The sequence below is a fragment of the Pelodiscus sinensis genome, chromosome 7, assembly GCF_052426305.1.
Source record: "Pelodiscus sinensis isolate ZL-2025 chromosome 7, ASM5242630v1, whole genome shotgun sequence".
Lineage (NCBI taxonomy): Eukaryota > Metazoa > Chordata > Testudines > Trionychidae > Pelodiscus > Pelodiscus sinensis.
This window is the reverse complement of record NC_143058.1, coordinates 12,988,487-13,004,414: the sequence shown is the minus strand read 5'-3', so window position 1 is coordinate 13,004,414 and position 15,928 is coordinate 12,988,487. Positions and strand designations below refer to the sequence as shown.

General features: G+C 43.2%; 1 protein-coding gene across 6 annotated transcripts in view; it reads left to right on the top strand.

Moving 5' to 3' along the window:
• The window catches only part of HEG1 (heart development protein with EGF like domains 1), a 98,341-nt gene extending 89,961 nt beyond the window's left edge, over positions 1 to 8,380 (top strand). For 5 of the 6 annotated variants that reach the window (XM_075933173.2, XM_075933177.2, XM_075933176.2 and 2 more), the window contains 2 exons: positions 814 to 988; positions 2,948 to 8,380. In XM_075933173.2, the coding sequence (XP_075789288.2) occupies positions 814 to 988; positions 2,948 to 3,097 (325 nt within the window). In that variant the 3' untranslated portion in view covers positions 3,098 to 8,380. The remainder of the gene's footprint in view (positions 1 to 813; positions 989 to 2,947) is intronic. The other variant, XM_075933175.2, reaches the window with a different exon arrangement.
• The last annotated feature ends 7,548 nt before the right edge of the window (positions 8,381 to 15,928 follow it).

The following is a 15,928-nucleotide window of genomic DNA, read 5'->3' as shown; positions in this document are numbered from 1 at the left end:
AGTTTCCTGTGGTCCCATAAAGTTTATTTACAATCACCAATCCTGGCTCCTGGTGTTCTGTGCTGTTATTTATTTCTCATTTACCCCGACTTTCTTCTTAGAGCCCATTAAGCAATGGAAGTGTTGGCAATGCTGCTAAACAATATTGACCTCCTTTGGTCTGGCAAATTCTCTGGTTCAGCACCGGTCAGGTCCCGAGGGTACTAGATTAGAGAGGTTCAATCTGTATCTGCAAAAGATGTCTATTCAAATGTACAGAAACTTGAGGACCTTGATTCTCATGTTTTTGATGACCTATTCCTGACTGTTGAGACTTCCCATGGCTCTTACATGAACCAAGATTCAAAAATTCACGGATTTTTTTTTTTAAAGACCAAACAGGACCATTATGATCATCTGACCTGACCTCCTGTGTACAACAGGGCATAGACTCTCACCCAGTAATTCCTGCATTAAGCCCATACCTCTCTTCGGGCTAAAGTCCATGTCTTTTAGAAAGACATGCAGTCTTAGATAAAGACTGCCTGTGATAGAGTATCCACCTTGTCGCTAGGTAAGCTGTTCCAGTGGTTAATTACCCTCACTATTAAATCAGGTCAGCCTTCGTCACAGGTTTAGGCTTGTCTGCTTGGGAAATCATGTTAGGGTTCACACTGGTGCACATTTAACTATGAACAAGGAAAGATGCCATTTTTACACTGGGGCAATTTATTCCGATAAGCTACGCTGGAGAAAAATGGGGCTTTCTTAGATTACGTTATAACAAGAAGATAGCAAGGTCAGTTTTGCCTTTTCACTTTTTTTTTTTAACAGGAAGAATAAAAATGACATAAGTAAACTCATCTTTAAGAGCGGGGATTTCCAAATGTCACCATACGCTGAATACCCCAAGAACCCTCGAGCACAGGAGTGGGGCAGAGAGGCCATAGAAATGCAAGAAAATGGAAGCACTAAAAACCTGCTGCAGATGACGGATGTATATTATTCGGTATCTATCCCTTGGTTCTGTCTATATTTTCTCCTCTGTCTGATGGTCCAGAGATATTTTATCTTTTCCTACCTGGGATGTGGACCTGTGGCATGTAAGACAAAAGGACAAAGCAAATGACTGAGGTTATGAACAGAGTTTTGGGAGTCTTGCAGGCACAGTTTGAGTCTACAAACCATTACTCATGTGAGTAAGCCTAATGCAGTCAATATGGTTACGCATGCGAGTAAATACTGAAGAATCAAGCCCATATTCTGCAGTAATGTAGTCCAGAAATATAAGAGGACCATGAGCATTACTTTGATTTGCATTTTCTTTGGCAGGTAAATTTAAAGTTTCCCAGAGCACGTTTTTTGGACTTCACTATACCATAGCAATGACATTGACCCTTGTCCTTGCCCTCACAAATTGAGAGATTTCCCAAACATTTTTTGAAGACCATTATTGTAACCAGTAACCAGGAAAGTGAGTTTTTGTGGGTGGATGGTACAGAACCTGCACAGCTGAATTGTACAGTAATAAGGCGTCTTCCAACAGGATCAAGCCAAAGTTTAAGGTGGCACCTCTCACAGAGGCTATGTCTAGACTGCAAGCCTCTTTCGAAAGAGGCTTTTTCGAAAGATGCTTTCGAAAAAGCCTCTTTCAAAAAAGAGCGTCTAGACTACAAGCAGTACTTTCGAAAAAGCAAGCCGCTTTTTCGAAAGAGAGCACCCAGGCAGTCTGGATGCTCTCTTTCGAAAAAGCCCTGTTTACATTCAAGAACGCCTTTTTTTGAAAGAGCACTTTCGAAAAAAGGCGTTCTTCCTCGTGAAATGAGGAATACCGCCGTCGAAAGAAAAGCTGCGTTCTTTCGATTTAATTTCGAAAGAACATGGCTGTAGTCTAAACGCAGGTGAAGTTTTTTCGAAAAAACCTTGCAGTCTAGAGACAGCCTGAGAGAGAGGATATGACAATGTAGGCATTACCAAAGATTCTGCTGGCATCCAGATGTCCCTGATAATTTAACATGGTGACTCAGCAGAGTTGTCTTCAAATGGATTTTTTTTCAGAGGCTTCCGTGTGGCATTAGCGTCTCTTTGAAAGTGGAGCTGCCAACATCTTTCTGGGTTCCCTTAGAAAGGATATTTGCTAGCACACTGTGCTGATGTGTTAGTACTCTTCAAAGGCATAGCATCTCCCTTTGCATTCAAAGTGACTGAGAAAGTGTTTGCTGAACTTGGGTAGCTTCCAGATGCTCTCCCCTCTTAATTACCAGGTGCAAAGGCTAACAGTAGTTGTTTTGAGCTAATCAGCTGTTTGGGCCTGTATCCTTTGGTTATTGAGATTTAGCCCAACAAAGTAGCACACACCTTTAGGATAGAGAGAAATGTTCACAATATATTAATGAGCTGCAAAGAGTCCTGCTATTCTACTGCTCTGAGAGAGCCTTTCATGGAATCAGAGATGAAGTCTAGGCATGTCCCCGTTGCATGAAATATTTAAAATTAGACTGGAGAAAAAAAGCCCAAGAAAATAGCTAGGATCAATCCGTAATAGCAGGTGGGAAAGATCTGAGAGATCAGCCCAAACCATATTTCCTTGTAGCCACTGAAATAACTGTATTCAATCATTGCTTAAAATTATGATGCACATCCTCAGCTAATGTAAATCAACATTTCATTCCCTCTGAAGCACCTGGCCATTGGCTAGATGGACCTTTGGTCTGATCCAGTGTGGCCGTTCCTGTATTCTCATGTAATATAACTTCAGTGAAGTCAATGGAGCTATGCTAATTTACATCAACAAAATAAATACCTGAAATAAAAGGGAACTCAGATAAGAACTAAAAAAACAAATTCAAGCATGTTTTTGTTTCATCATGTGAGACTGGAGAAAGAAAAGGGTTTAAGGCTACATTTGAAATAGGACTCAGGCCTAAGAATAAGAGCCTTTTGTTTTCTTTTTTTTTTTATACTATAGCCAACTTGTCTACGAAACTCTGAACTGGAAAGAAATGGACTTTATCCTCCCTACACTGGTTTGCCTGGATCTCGACATTCATGCATCTACCCTGGACAATATAACCCTTCCTTTATTAGTGACGAAACCAGACGAAGAGACTATTTTTAACACAATTATGTGGGAGTGGAAGATCAACGTAGATACGTGTCCTTGTTTACCAGGTACACTCTGTCACATGACAGTTCAACTGATACCAGTCTTAATCTTCACATACAGGGAGGACTTTGAACTCAAAAGAACACAGAGTCTTGCTGCCTTGAAAACCCATCCGTAGTTGTTGTTGAGTAGCAAAGATGGAAGGGAAGAATGTACCAGTATGCAGATCTATGAAAGACCAAGGTGGAAGTTTATGCAAGTTAGCGTGTGTGTTCCGCTTTTGTCTTTGCCATTGACATCACATCACATGCATTTGTTAATAGATCAGTACAGACAGACAAAATTTGCTCGCACTCTAAAATTAATACCACTAGGGAGTGTTTTGTTTACAGTTGTTGTAAAATATTGGTCTGACTACTGTGTGTTTCCTCTTGGCCAACTTTTATGCAAAGATACACTATGGCTATGTCTAGACTACAGGTGGCCTTTTTTTGAAAAAAAAATGGCCTTTTTTCGAAAAAACTTCACCTGTGTCTAGACTGCTGCTGCGTTCTTTCTAAATTAAATCGAAAGAACACGGTGATTTTTTTTCAAAGGTGGTAAGCCTCATTTTACGAGGAAGAACGCCTTTTTTCAAAAGAGCTCTTTCAAAAAAATGCGTTCTTGACCACAAACAGGGCTTTTTCGAAAGAGAGCATCCAGATTGCCTGGGTGCTCTCTCTTGAAAAAGTGGATCGCTTTTTTGAAAAAAGTTGTGGCTGTCTAGACAATTTCTTTTGAAAAGTTTTTTCAAAAGATTTTTTTTGAAAAGGCTTCTTTCGAAAGAAGCATGTAGTCTAGCCATACCCTATGTGCCCTTTCTGGACATTTCAAATCCTTCTTTGCCTTTCTATGTTATGATCTGCTTCCTGTGCAACAAGGGAGCTGGTCTGCCTTCTAAATACTATTTTCCTTTATTAGTGTGTGTCTCTTTGTCAAATGTCTCATAGTATAACATAGCTGGCAGCACTGGCTGAATTTGTAGGCTGCCATTTTCAAAGGAGTATGGGGGATTTAGCCACGCCTCCTTAATTTTAATGGAAAAAGGTACAACTTGATCCCTTGCACTGCTTTGAAAGTCTCTTTTTGTGTTTGGAAATGTATGAACATGACCATGTATTGCCCACCGATCTGCGGCGTTGTTCAAAACTTGTATTATTATATTCAAATAGGTCACCATAGCAACCTCCAGCAGGGATTTAAAAGCTTTTAAAAAGCAGCAGTATCAGATTAATTATTCATTAATGGAAGAAGAAAGTACAGGAGAGAATTGATGAGGTAGGTCTCATTGCTTTGCAGAAAATGTGGGCAGCCCCCTCATGAACTTCAAGGAGAAAGGGAGCAAAACCAGTAATGCTATAGTCCTGGTTGGATTGATGCATCATGAATTTTACACTTGGTGTTGAACTCAGATAGCCACAGCTCCCATGATTTCAGTGAGCGCTAGAGGAGTACTCAGTACATATGAAAGTCAGGCCTGTTGTGGCCAGTTGACTAAAGGAGAAGCATGAGGCTTTGGATCACAACAAAAAGGTTGAGGATTTCTGGCTCTCTTTTCCCTATTGGTCCTATTAGCTGACAATTTGCACTGCAAATGGAGCTGGTCAGGAATTTTTGAATCAAAAATTTTCAACACATTTCTACCAAATTACTTTTTTAAAAAAAAAAAGCTTCTTGTGCACTGTGTGATTATAAAACATTGGAATGCTCACCAACAAAGTGACGTGAAAAGCTACAAAATATTTGTTGCGGAAGCCTTTCTGCATTTTTTTAATAGGGTCTAACTCAGGGGAAGGCAAATACTGGCCTAGGGGCCACATCTGGTCTGCCAGGGTTAGCTCCTAGCAGGCTCCCACCATTATATTTACCTGCATGGCCATGATTGCAGCTCCCATTGGCCATGGATTGGAAGTCCTGACCAATGGGAGCTGCAGGAAGTGGTGTCCCAGCCTGCGCTGCTTCCCACTGCTCCTGTTGGCCAGGAATGGTGTTCCCCAGAACAATGGTTATTGCAATTGCCAGTACCTGCTGCCATGCAGGTAAACATAGCGGCAGCAGCCTACCAGGGGCTAATCCTGGTGAACTACCACCATGTTATTGCCGACCTCTTTTCTAACTGCTCAGATGTTTCATTCTTGAATAACTCTTTAACTTGTTTCCCCTATCTTGATTGGTGATACTTTGTAGTGAACTCAATTTATAATTCTAGTTGCTCCTAGCTCAACTTCCTTTCCACATGCAAAAATTCTTAACTCGAGCTTGCTAGTGTTTATCAATTCAGGTGAGCTGGTCTGAGATGGGATATAGACTAGCACTTAAGTCAGCTATTAACATAATCTCTTGACCATGTGGGTGCTGGCTAGCTCCACCCTAAAGCCACTAACCTTGTAATATCTTCCCACAGTTGCCCCTGTGTGCTCTGAAAAAACAGACAAGTTGTCCCACAATACATAGGAAAGAATTCATAGATTGGCTTCTCTTACTGTAGCGCTTAACAATGGCACATGCCCTTAGATTGTTATTGCCACATGTAAGTGAATGCAGTGTCAGTGTGAATGAAGAAACTCAAGGGCTATTTCCCATTATGCCTGCTTTCACCAGCTAGCCTTACTCTGGGGCAGTAACTTTGCAGAGAAGGTCACGTGAGTTAGCTCCAATGCAAACACAGACCCTGAGATAACTGACACATAAAAGTGTTTGTTTGCCTCAGAACCTCTGTTCCTACTGAGTCTCCACTGCACTCCGCTTGTTGTTGTGTCCCATCTTGAGTATGAACAGAGGCACAAGTAAGATTCAGCACTAGACATTAGTTCTTCTTGGATTTCAGGAAGGCAGATTTTGGTAAGCTCAGAGAGCTGGTAGGTAAGGTCCCATGGGAAGCAAGACTGAGGGGAAAAACAACTGAAGAAAGTTGGCAGTTTTTCAAAGGGACATTGTTAAGGGCCCAAAAGCAAGCTATTCCGCTGCATAGGAAAGATAGAAAATATGGCAAAAGACCGCCTTGGATCAACCAGGAGATCTTGCCTGATCTAAAAATAAAAAAGGAGTCATATAAAAAATTGAAACTAGAACACATTACAAAGGATGAATATAGGCAAACTATACAGGAACACAGGGGCAAGACTAAAAAGGTAAAGGCACAAAACGAGCTCAAACTAGCTACAGGCATAGAGGGAAACAAGAAAACATTCTATAAATATATTAGAAGCAAGAGGAAGACCAAGGACAGGGTAGGCCTATTGCTCAGTGACGAGGGGAAAACAGTAACAGGAAACTTGGAAATGGCAGAGATGCTTAATGACTTCTTTGTTTCAGTCTTCACCAAGAAGTCTGATGAAGGATGCCTGACATAGTGAATGCTAGTGGGAAGGGGGTAGGTTTAGAAGATAAAATAAAAAAAGAACAAGTTAAAAATCACTTAGAAAAGTTAGATGTCTGCAAGTCACCAGGGCCTGATGAAATGCATCCTAGACTACTCAAGAAAATGATAGAGGAGGTATCTGAGCCTTTGGCTATCATCTTTGGAAAATCATGGAAGACCGGATAGATTCCAGAGGATTGGAAAAGGGCAAATATAGTGCCTGTCTATAAAAAGGGAAATAAAAACAACCTAGGAAACTACAGACCAGTCAGTTTAACTTCTGTGCCAGGAAAGATAATGGAACAAGTAATTAAGGAAATCATCTGCAAACATTTGGAAGATAATAAGGTGATAGGGAAACAGCCAGCATGGATTTGTAAAGAACAAATCATGTCAAACCAATCTGGTAGCTTTCTTTGATAGGATATTAAGTCTTGTAGCTAAGGGAGAAGCAGTTGATGTGGTATACCTAGACTTTAGTAAGGCATTTGATACGGTCTCACATCATCTTCTTATCAATAAACTAAGCAAATACAACTTAGATGGAGCTACTATAAGGTAGGTGCATAACTGGCTGCATAACCATTCCCAGAGAGTAGTTATTAATGGTTCACAATCCTGCTGGAAAGGACTAACAAGTGGGGTTCCACAGGGGTCTGTTTTGGGACAGGTTCTGTTCAATATCTTCATCAGCGATTTAGATATTGGCATAGAGAGTACGCTTATTAAGTTTGCAGATGATACCAACCTTGGAGGGGTTGCAACTGCTTTGAAAGATAGGGTCATAATTCAAAATGATCTGGACGAACTGGTGAAACAGGATGAAGTTTAGTATGGACATATGCAAAGTGCTCCACTTAGGAAGGAACAATCAGTTTCACACATACAGAATGGAAAGCGACTGTCTAGGAAGCAGAACGGCAGAAAGGGATCTAGGTGTTATAGTGGACCCCAAGCTAAATATGAGACAACAGTGTGACGCTGTTGCAAAAAAAGTCAAAATGATTCTTGGATGCATTAACAGGTGTGTTGTGGGCAAGACACGAGAAGTCATTCTTATGCTCTACTCTGTGCTGGTTAGGCCTCAGTTGGAGTATTGTGTCCAGTTCTGGGCACCGCATTTCAAGAAAGATGTGGAGAAATTGGAGAAGGTTCAGAGAAGAGCAACAAGAATGATTAACGGTCTAGAGAACATGACCTATGAAGGAAGACTGAAAGAATTGGGCTTGTTTAGTTTGGAAAACAGAAGATTGAGGGGACATGATAGCTGTTTTCAGGTATCTAAATGGGTGTCACAAGGAGGAGGGAGAAAACTTGTTCTTCCTGGCCTCTAAGAACAGAACAAGAAGCAATGGTCTTAAACTGCAGCAAGGGAGGTTTAGATTGTACATTAGGAAAAAGTTCCTAACTGTCAGGGTGGTTAAACACTGGAATGAATTGCCTAGGGTGGTTGTGAAATCTTCATCTCTGGAGATATTTAAGAGTAAGTTAGATAAATGTCTATCAGGGATGATCTAGACAGTATTTGGGCCTGACATGAGGGCAGGGGACTGGACTCGATGACCTCTTGGTCCCTTCCAGTCCTAGTATTTTATGATTCTGTGAGAAGTGTTCTTGGGGGTTCTCCACTACAGATGTGCCTGTGGCTGGGAATTTTTGGTAGCAGAGTCTGCCTGCACCTTGCAAATCTTCATGGCCCACACCAAGACTAGATGGGTCCTTGCATGTGAACCACCCTCAGTTCTTTCTCAGTTGCCTGCAACCTGTGATGGAGTCTACAACTGTGCCTGTTCTCTATGAGTATTTGGAATTTACTTTAATATCCAGTGTTTTTCATGGTTGAAATTTTCTTTCTTTCTTTCTTTCTTTCTTTCTTTCTTTCTTTCTTTCTTTCTTTCTTTCTTTCTTTCTCAAAAAAGTCAAATGTTTTTATATTTTTTGTTCATAGATCATTACTACTGAGGTTTCCCCCCCCTTTTAATAGAGGTCAATTTGTCAATAATTTGCTTGTGACTGCCAGGCTTCCTGGGATTAAAAAGATGCTTTTCTTGTCATGAAGCTGTTCCAGTCAGCAAGAGGCAATCTCACTACCTATTCTGTTCGGATGCTATCCATACTCCTCGTCAGTGCAAGCTCCACGCATTCTTCAAGGGGAGATAAGAGGGAAATCAAGTTTAGACACCTGATGATGAAGCAAGCCCTATGATCAGCTTCAGATTCTGGGACAGAGGATCCCCTTATATAGAGACCTCTCAGGACTATTAGTGCCCTGTCCACATTGACATCTTGGTCACTAGATGCTACTAGAAATATAAGTGGTACCACAGCACTGAAGACCTCAGCAAAGATAGTCTCGATGTCAGCTTCTAAGCAGAAGGAGAGGAGTAAATCTCCAAGAAAATCTCAGTCTCTGACACACAAGAAGAGTATGGAGACTTCAGGTCCCAAGGGGAGTTCCATGCAGGCTCTGAGTGGTATCAGTACCGCAAAAGCAAAGAGGAACCCGCCATCTAAGACAGACCCTGCACCAAGCTCAGGTACCCATACCTAGAGCAGTGAAGAGTTCTGAGTCCAGTCCTGAACAACGTACGGTTCTGGTAACAGAGAAGTCAGTGGTACCGAAGATCACTTGGGCACCTAAAACTCCAAAGAAACTGGAGCTAATTCACTCCCCTGCCAAGTGCTTGGTACCACCTGCATCAATTCGGAAGCCATCCTGCACAGGTTCTCGTTTGACTTGCTTTCTGACCTCATTGGTACCACAAGAATTTAGGTGTCCTAAGGACCTGATAGTATCTTCCGAGTCAGTGTCTCCTCTGTTAATTAGCACTGTGGTCCATCAGCTTCAGGTCTCTCTTGGTCACTATCCCCTCTGCCTCCTAGAATACCACCGTTACCTTTGTCTATCTTGCAAATGGACAAACTTCCTTCTGCTTTGGGAGTGTGTGGAGCAGGACTCTTTAGAATCTCAAGAATCAGTCCAGGTGTCCCCGTCTATTCCAGAAGATGGCACTTTCCTCTTATACTGACATACAACAGAAAGATAGACTCCAAAGGTGGGTCTAAACTACATGGATCCATCAATGGAGCCATGTAGATGAGGCTGATAGGCAGAGGGAAATGAAGCCGCGATTTAAATAATCACGGCTTCATTTAAATGGCTGCCGTGCTCTGCTGACCAGCTGATGATCAGCTGTTTGTTGGCAGATCGGGGCAGTCTGGACGCGCCGCAGTCGACAAGGAAGCCTTTGTCAACCGCGCAGGTACGCAGTTTACCTGCGCCGGTCGACAAAGGCCTCCTTGTCAACCGCGGCACGTCCAGACTGCTCCGATCTGCCGACAAACAGCTGATCATCAGCTGGTCGGCAGAGCGTGGCAGCTATTTAAATTTAAATGAAGCCGCAATTATTTAAATCGTGGCTTCATTTCCCTCTGCCGATCAGCCTCATCTACATGGCTCCCTTGATGGAGCCATGTAGTTTAGACACACCCCAAGTGACACCCACGTGGCAGGAACACAATGGATGCCTCCGTTTGGGCCCATGGGTGTCCTATCATGAATAATTTGTTTCTAAATCATTGCACCACTGGAGGAGCAGAGAAGGGCCCTCTTGCTTCAACCTCCTCCACTACCACCTGTGCTAGAGGAAGGGACTTGGGCGGGCCAAGAGGCAAGGGGAGATAAGAAGGTGATACCTCTTACAAATATTTCTTCCTTGTTGCCTGATGATGCCTCCACCACTTTCTATAGAAAATGACTCCAGACAGTTTTGGGAACTGATTAAATGAATCCGGCAGAGTGTATCTTCATTCCCAGCAGGTTTCTTGTTCTTACAAGTCTCATTTTAAGGATTCTGGACAGTCTTCAAGTAACAATAATGGTCTGGAACAGTTGGGTAGCGTGTCAGCTTGCATCGTTGTACTGCAGCATGCTAGACTGCATCTCAGAGGTGTAAAGGGATGGCGGTGTATGGTTTACAAACCAAGAAATCACAGTCTAGACCAATTACTGTCAGTTCCCTAGTGGGTTATACAGTTACGCAGCTGGTAGAAGGATGCAACCAAACACGGCTGTTGTTCCATTCTTCCAGAATCCCCCTACTGCAGTCAGAATGTCAGACACTTCACTTTTGGATTGCATACAGCGAGCTAACAGAATGGGAGTCCTTTTTAACCAGTACCAACTGGTTCTTCACTGGCTCCAGGTGTCCTGATTGGCCTTCTTAATTGGTTCAGGAAAATTCCTGATTGACTTCAGGTGTCTTAATTGACCTCTCTGCCCCAGTTGATTCTAGTAAGTTCCTGCTTGTTCTGGATTAGCCCAGGAAAAGAGACCTATATAATCTGGGGCTAATATACTTTCCTTCTACCACCCCCCTGTAACCATCTGGCCTGATCCTGTTACAATAGTACCAAAGATTTCAGAAGGCCTTGTAGACAACTTGTATCCATTACAGACAGAATCAAGGGTTTGGTTATTTCAAAACAGTGGTTATCAAAGTGGCTCTCTAGGTGTATTACTATCTGTTATGAAAAAACTCAGATTCAGCCCCCTTTGAGAGCGATAGTACGTCCCACTAGAGAGTTTCTCATTCTGTAGCTGGGTTTAAGGATGTCAGTCGCAGACATCTGTCAACAGTATCATGGTCCTTAGTGGTCCATGGTCTAATCACTCTGCCTTGGTATTTGCTGCAAGATCAGATGTGGCTCTCTCTTTCATATTGGATCCTGCTCTAAGCCTCCCACCTTCTAGAGGTGTACAGCTTTGAGGTGAAGCACCCACCAGGATGCTACTTGAAGCAGGAGGAGTGGTTACTCACCTTGTGCAGTAGCTGTAGTTCTTCGTGTGTGTCCCTATGGATGCTCCACTACCTGCCTGCCTTCTCTCCCCTCTGCTTTGGAATCTCCTTTGTGGGACATGTGGTGGTGAAGAAACTGAGGGTGGTTCATCCACACAGCCCCATATAGGCTTGTGAAGGGCACAGAGATGTGTGGGGCACGTGTGTGGAGCAAATAGGTGCTGCTGCTACAAATCTCTGATCAGACGCACAGTGGAGCACCCGTAGGGCTATACATCTGGAAGAACTGCAGCTGCTGCACCAGGTGAGTAATCTCTCCTCTGCGTTTCTTGACAGTTCATATCAGACCCCTGTTTATGCCTAGACCTTGCTCTTGAGATTGCAGGATAAGAGAGGTGCAATAGACTAGTGTATCTAAGGAGATGTTTACTTGTGATCAGTAATGTGCAAATGTAGCACTTCACTGCTTACTCTGCTTTTTATCTTAATGCTGCAGGCAGTAGGCAGTAGTAACAATGTGATTGGCACCAATATTCTCAGTGATGCAGGGTCAGGGTCCCTTGTTCTTCTCATCCGCTTACAGCTTTTGATCTTGCCCTGAACTTCATCCCTGACTTGCGCAGGCTTAAGCCCACAGAAGGTAATATTTAACGCGTCTCAACTCTGAACACGAAGGCGGTGTGATTCTTGCATAATCTACTTCTGCCTAAGGAGCTGTGCTTAAAGAAAACTCTAGCAATTAGTTATAATGTGCAAAACAGCTTAATAAATAAACATAACTGGCTAGCCAGTAGTACTGCAGAGAAGGAGCTGATGGTTATAGTGGATCACAAAATTATACATGAGCCAACAATGTGGTGCAGTTGTTTAAAAAAAAAAAGGCAAATATTCTGGTGTATGTTCCACCCAGTTGTGCACTGATGAGGTCTTAGCTGGAATACGGTGTCCAGTTCTCGGTGCCACATGTTAGGAAAGATGTGGACAAATGGAAGAGAGTCTAGAGGAGAGCAACAAAAATGAGGAAAAGGTTTAGAAAACCAAGGAAAGGTTAGACTCGGTATGTTTAGTATTGAGAAAAGAAGACTGGGAGAGGTCTGTTATAAAGAGGATCACCTGTTTTCCATGTCCACTGAAGGTTGGACAAGAAGCAATGGGCTTAATCTGCAGCATGGGAGATTTAGATTAGATATTAGCAAAAACAGTCCAACTACAAGGATATTAGATAGTCAAGGCGGGTAAGGGAATATCTTTCATTGGACCAAATTTTGTTGGAGAGAGAGACAAGCTTTCAAACCATACAGAACTCTTCTTTATTATTTGGGAGAGAGACTCCCAGCATCACGGCAAAATGCAAGTGGAACAGATGGTTCGGCATAAGTAGTGAACACTTTTTGTAAGGAACCATTCAGTGTCAAGTGGCCTGTTAACTAAAAGAGGAGGTCAATGGGTTACAGATTATCATGATAAATGGTAAATCCAGTGTCTTTCTTCAGTCTGTGTTTTTGAGGGACTAACAGAGTAATGAATTTAAGCTTTCAGGCCCATTTCTTGAGTGTTTTGCAGTGTTTCCCTTGGAGATGAGGACTTGATAAATTAGATTTTTTTTTTTTGACAAGTGTTCACTTTGGACTGACTGGGTGTTTTGTCTTTTATCCCTTTCCTATGTGAGTTCATTTGAGAGTGCAGTGATTGTCTGGTTTCACCCACTTCGCTGCTATTGGAGCATTTAGTGCTTGGGATGAGGCTCACCTCATGTTGAGATTGGCATGCATAGGTCCTGTGGATCTTGAAAGGTGTGTTGGGGGGACTGGTGTTGATCACCGTAGCAACAGAGGGACAGTAAAGCAACTGTCCAAAGGAGGCTGTGGAATCCCTGGTGGGTTTTGAGAACAGGTTACAGACACCTGTCAGGAATGATCTAGGTTGGGTTGGTCCTGATCAGTGTGGGGGCTGGATCTTTCGAGTTTCCTTCCAGCCCTCCACTTCTGCGATTCTATGATGAAGGATCTAAACTTTCCAAGTCTCTGTTGGAACCTCTCTGGCATTTTGATCAGTATTTCCATTCAGTGAATGGTGCTGTTGCCCTCTTCACAGGGGGCTACCGTCTTAGTGCTACCTCCCAGCCGGGGCCCAGCTGAGGATTCAAATGAAGGACTTGATCCTTCAGCCCTCACACAAGTAGATCCTGGGTATCTAATCCTGCAAAGTGCTTGGTTCCTCGTGATTCACTAAGGAGGCCCATCAGTTGGCCGGAGCTGATTGCTATATGAGAAGTCCCATTGAAGATAGTGGGATAACTTGTGTGAGGAATGGCTGCAGGACCAGTACCTAGGACTGAAAGGATCAATTTGACTTGCATCATTACATACTCTGGCAGTTAAGAGTTTGTTTTAATTTCTTCGTTTGCTTCTAACCTCTCCTTGGGGTGCATTCCTGCAGCCTATATTCACATGAGCATTCCCATTAAAATCGGCAGGATCACCCAAACTGTAGAAACCGTAGGGCTGCAAGAGACCTCCAGGGTGTTTGTCAATGACCACGGTAACCAGTCCCTGAGATTTCTTTAAGACAGGGTAGCAAGGCAGCAAGCCTTCTCTCAAAAAGGTTAAGAAACATTGATTCTAGTCAAGGAATAATAGCTACAGGATTGGGCCTTTTTCAGAAGGGTTGCTTGTCTTTATTTTATGGAACCTTTCCACAAAGCACAGCAGGTAGAAGTAAGAAAATATTTTGTAATATTAGAGTTTATCCTTTGAAAACTCAGCATGCTTTCTAGCTGGCACTCAGTCTGCCCTGTGTAAACAGTCAGCGCACAACCTATGCACCATATCATTCCCACTTAAGCTCTGCTCAGAGGACTTAATGCATAGGGCTGATACTTTGATATCTTCACAAGGGTGAATTTTGCTTTTTGTGAGAGATTCTTCAGAATTCCAGTGTTACCAAAAACATGCCCCATGATTCAGTCCACTTCTAAGCTGGTCTTACTGTTTGCTGACCTGCAAACACAGTATGTAGGCGGAGAATACAATTTTCCAATTTTTGACCAATTTTGATGCGCAGGCCTCTGACAAGGAAGGCAAAGGGGGCAGCTGCCCTGGGGCCTGGCAATTCAAAAGGGCCTGGGGCTCCTGGCCCCAGGGATGGGGAGCAGCACACTCTGGGCAGGGCTGAGAGCTGGCTGCCCCTGACCCCGCCCCTTCTGCCCAAGGCCCCGCCCTTTCCAGGAGCATGGGGCCAGCCCCCCCTCCATCTTGCCCAGAGGCCCATACAGGCTGTCGGCCTGCCTGCCTATGTAATTCTAACTCTGCTAATGCAGAGAATTCTAGTTGGGTGCAATGCACCTTAACATTTAGTGCAACAGCTAGATCATGACTACATGAGACATGGATACATGTTTTTTTCATCGTTTGCTTCAGTTACAAACAAAACACTAATCCTGTCAATCTATTTGTGTCTACCACCTCTATTTCTATCTAGCTCCTACCTTGGCATCTAAGCACTACGCAGTAATGGTACAAGGTTTGTTTTTCCTATACTGTAGTTGGGGAAAGATTCCAGATGATAAAGCATTCTTCCTTTTTTCTCCTGCCCTCTGGGCAATATTTACAAACTTCGGCGCCTTATGCTAAACTAAATCTATAGACACACACCTAAATCAAAGTAGCCTGATTTTTCTAGGGGTTATGACTCCTAATTTTAGGTACCCAAAATTGAAAGTGTGGGCCAGTTTTTTAATACCGCCTCCATGTGTTACAGCTACAGATCTTCTGAGCAAGGCGAGACGGATAGAACTCTGTTCAGAGTACGTCAGTATTGCTGATTAATAAGCCACAAGTACTTCAGCAAGATGAGGTTTAGCCCATAGCCACTGTAAATTTTGCATGTTGCTTCTGCAGGTCTCCTAGCCCCAGCTGGCATTCAGAGGAGCAGGCGTCAAAGCTAGGTCACCTTGCATGGCAGATCATAGCAGAACCAGGCCAGCAGGCAGCCTTGTAGGTGGGCTGTTGATTAACTCAGTACCAGTTCCATTTCTTGGTAGGTAAAGGTGTCCATATGCTTAGGGGAAGGGAGCTATGGTGACTTATCATTTGCTACACCTGAGGGGCTTCTCTGTGCCAACAGAACTTCAAAGCTTTAAACAGGGCCGGAACCAGAGCAAAGAGCAGAACTCTCAGTGCAGTTGGTCCTGTGCACCCAACATATTAAGCAACCCTGAGACAATTCATCCTTTCTCTGTTGCCACATTTCCTATGAAGCTCTGACATCCCCATCTAATGCCATGGCACTCCTTTCCCCACCTCCAACAGGGTTCCGCACAGCAGGTGACTTGCTTGGGATAGCTAGTACATTAAGCAGAAGGAAAATATATTTAAATATACTTAATGGCTGCATCTACATGCAAACATATCCATTGTTATATATATTTCTCCTGCAGTATTCCACTGGACTTTCCCCAAGCTCTGCGGGAGCACTGTGATCAGATGTAGTGGGTTTAGCCATTACCATAGAAGCTGTAGTACTTTACAGGGATTCCTTTCCAGTTTGGTCTGTTCCAGTCTGCTTTCCAAATTCATCTGGATTCCTCATTCCCTCCAGCCAATGTTCAGTCTTCAGATTTCTTCCTTAAAATCAAACATTCAT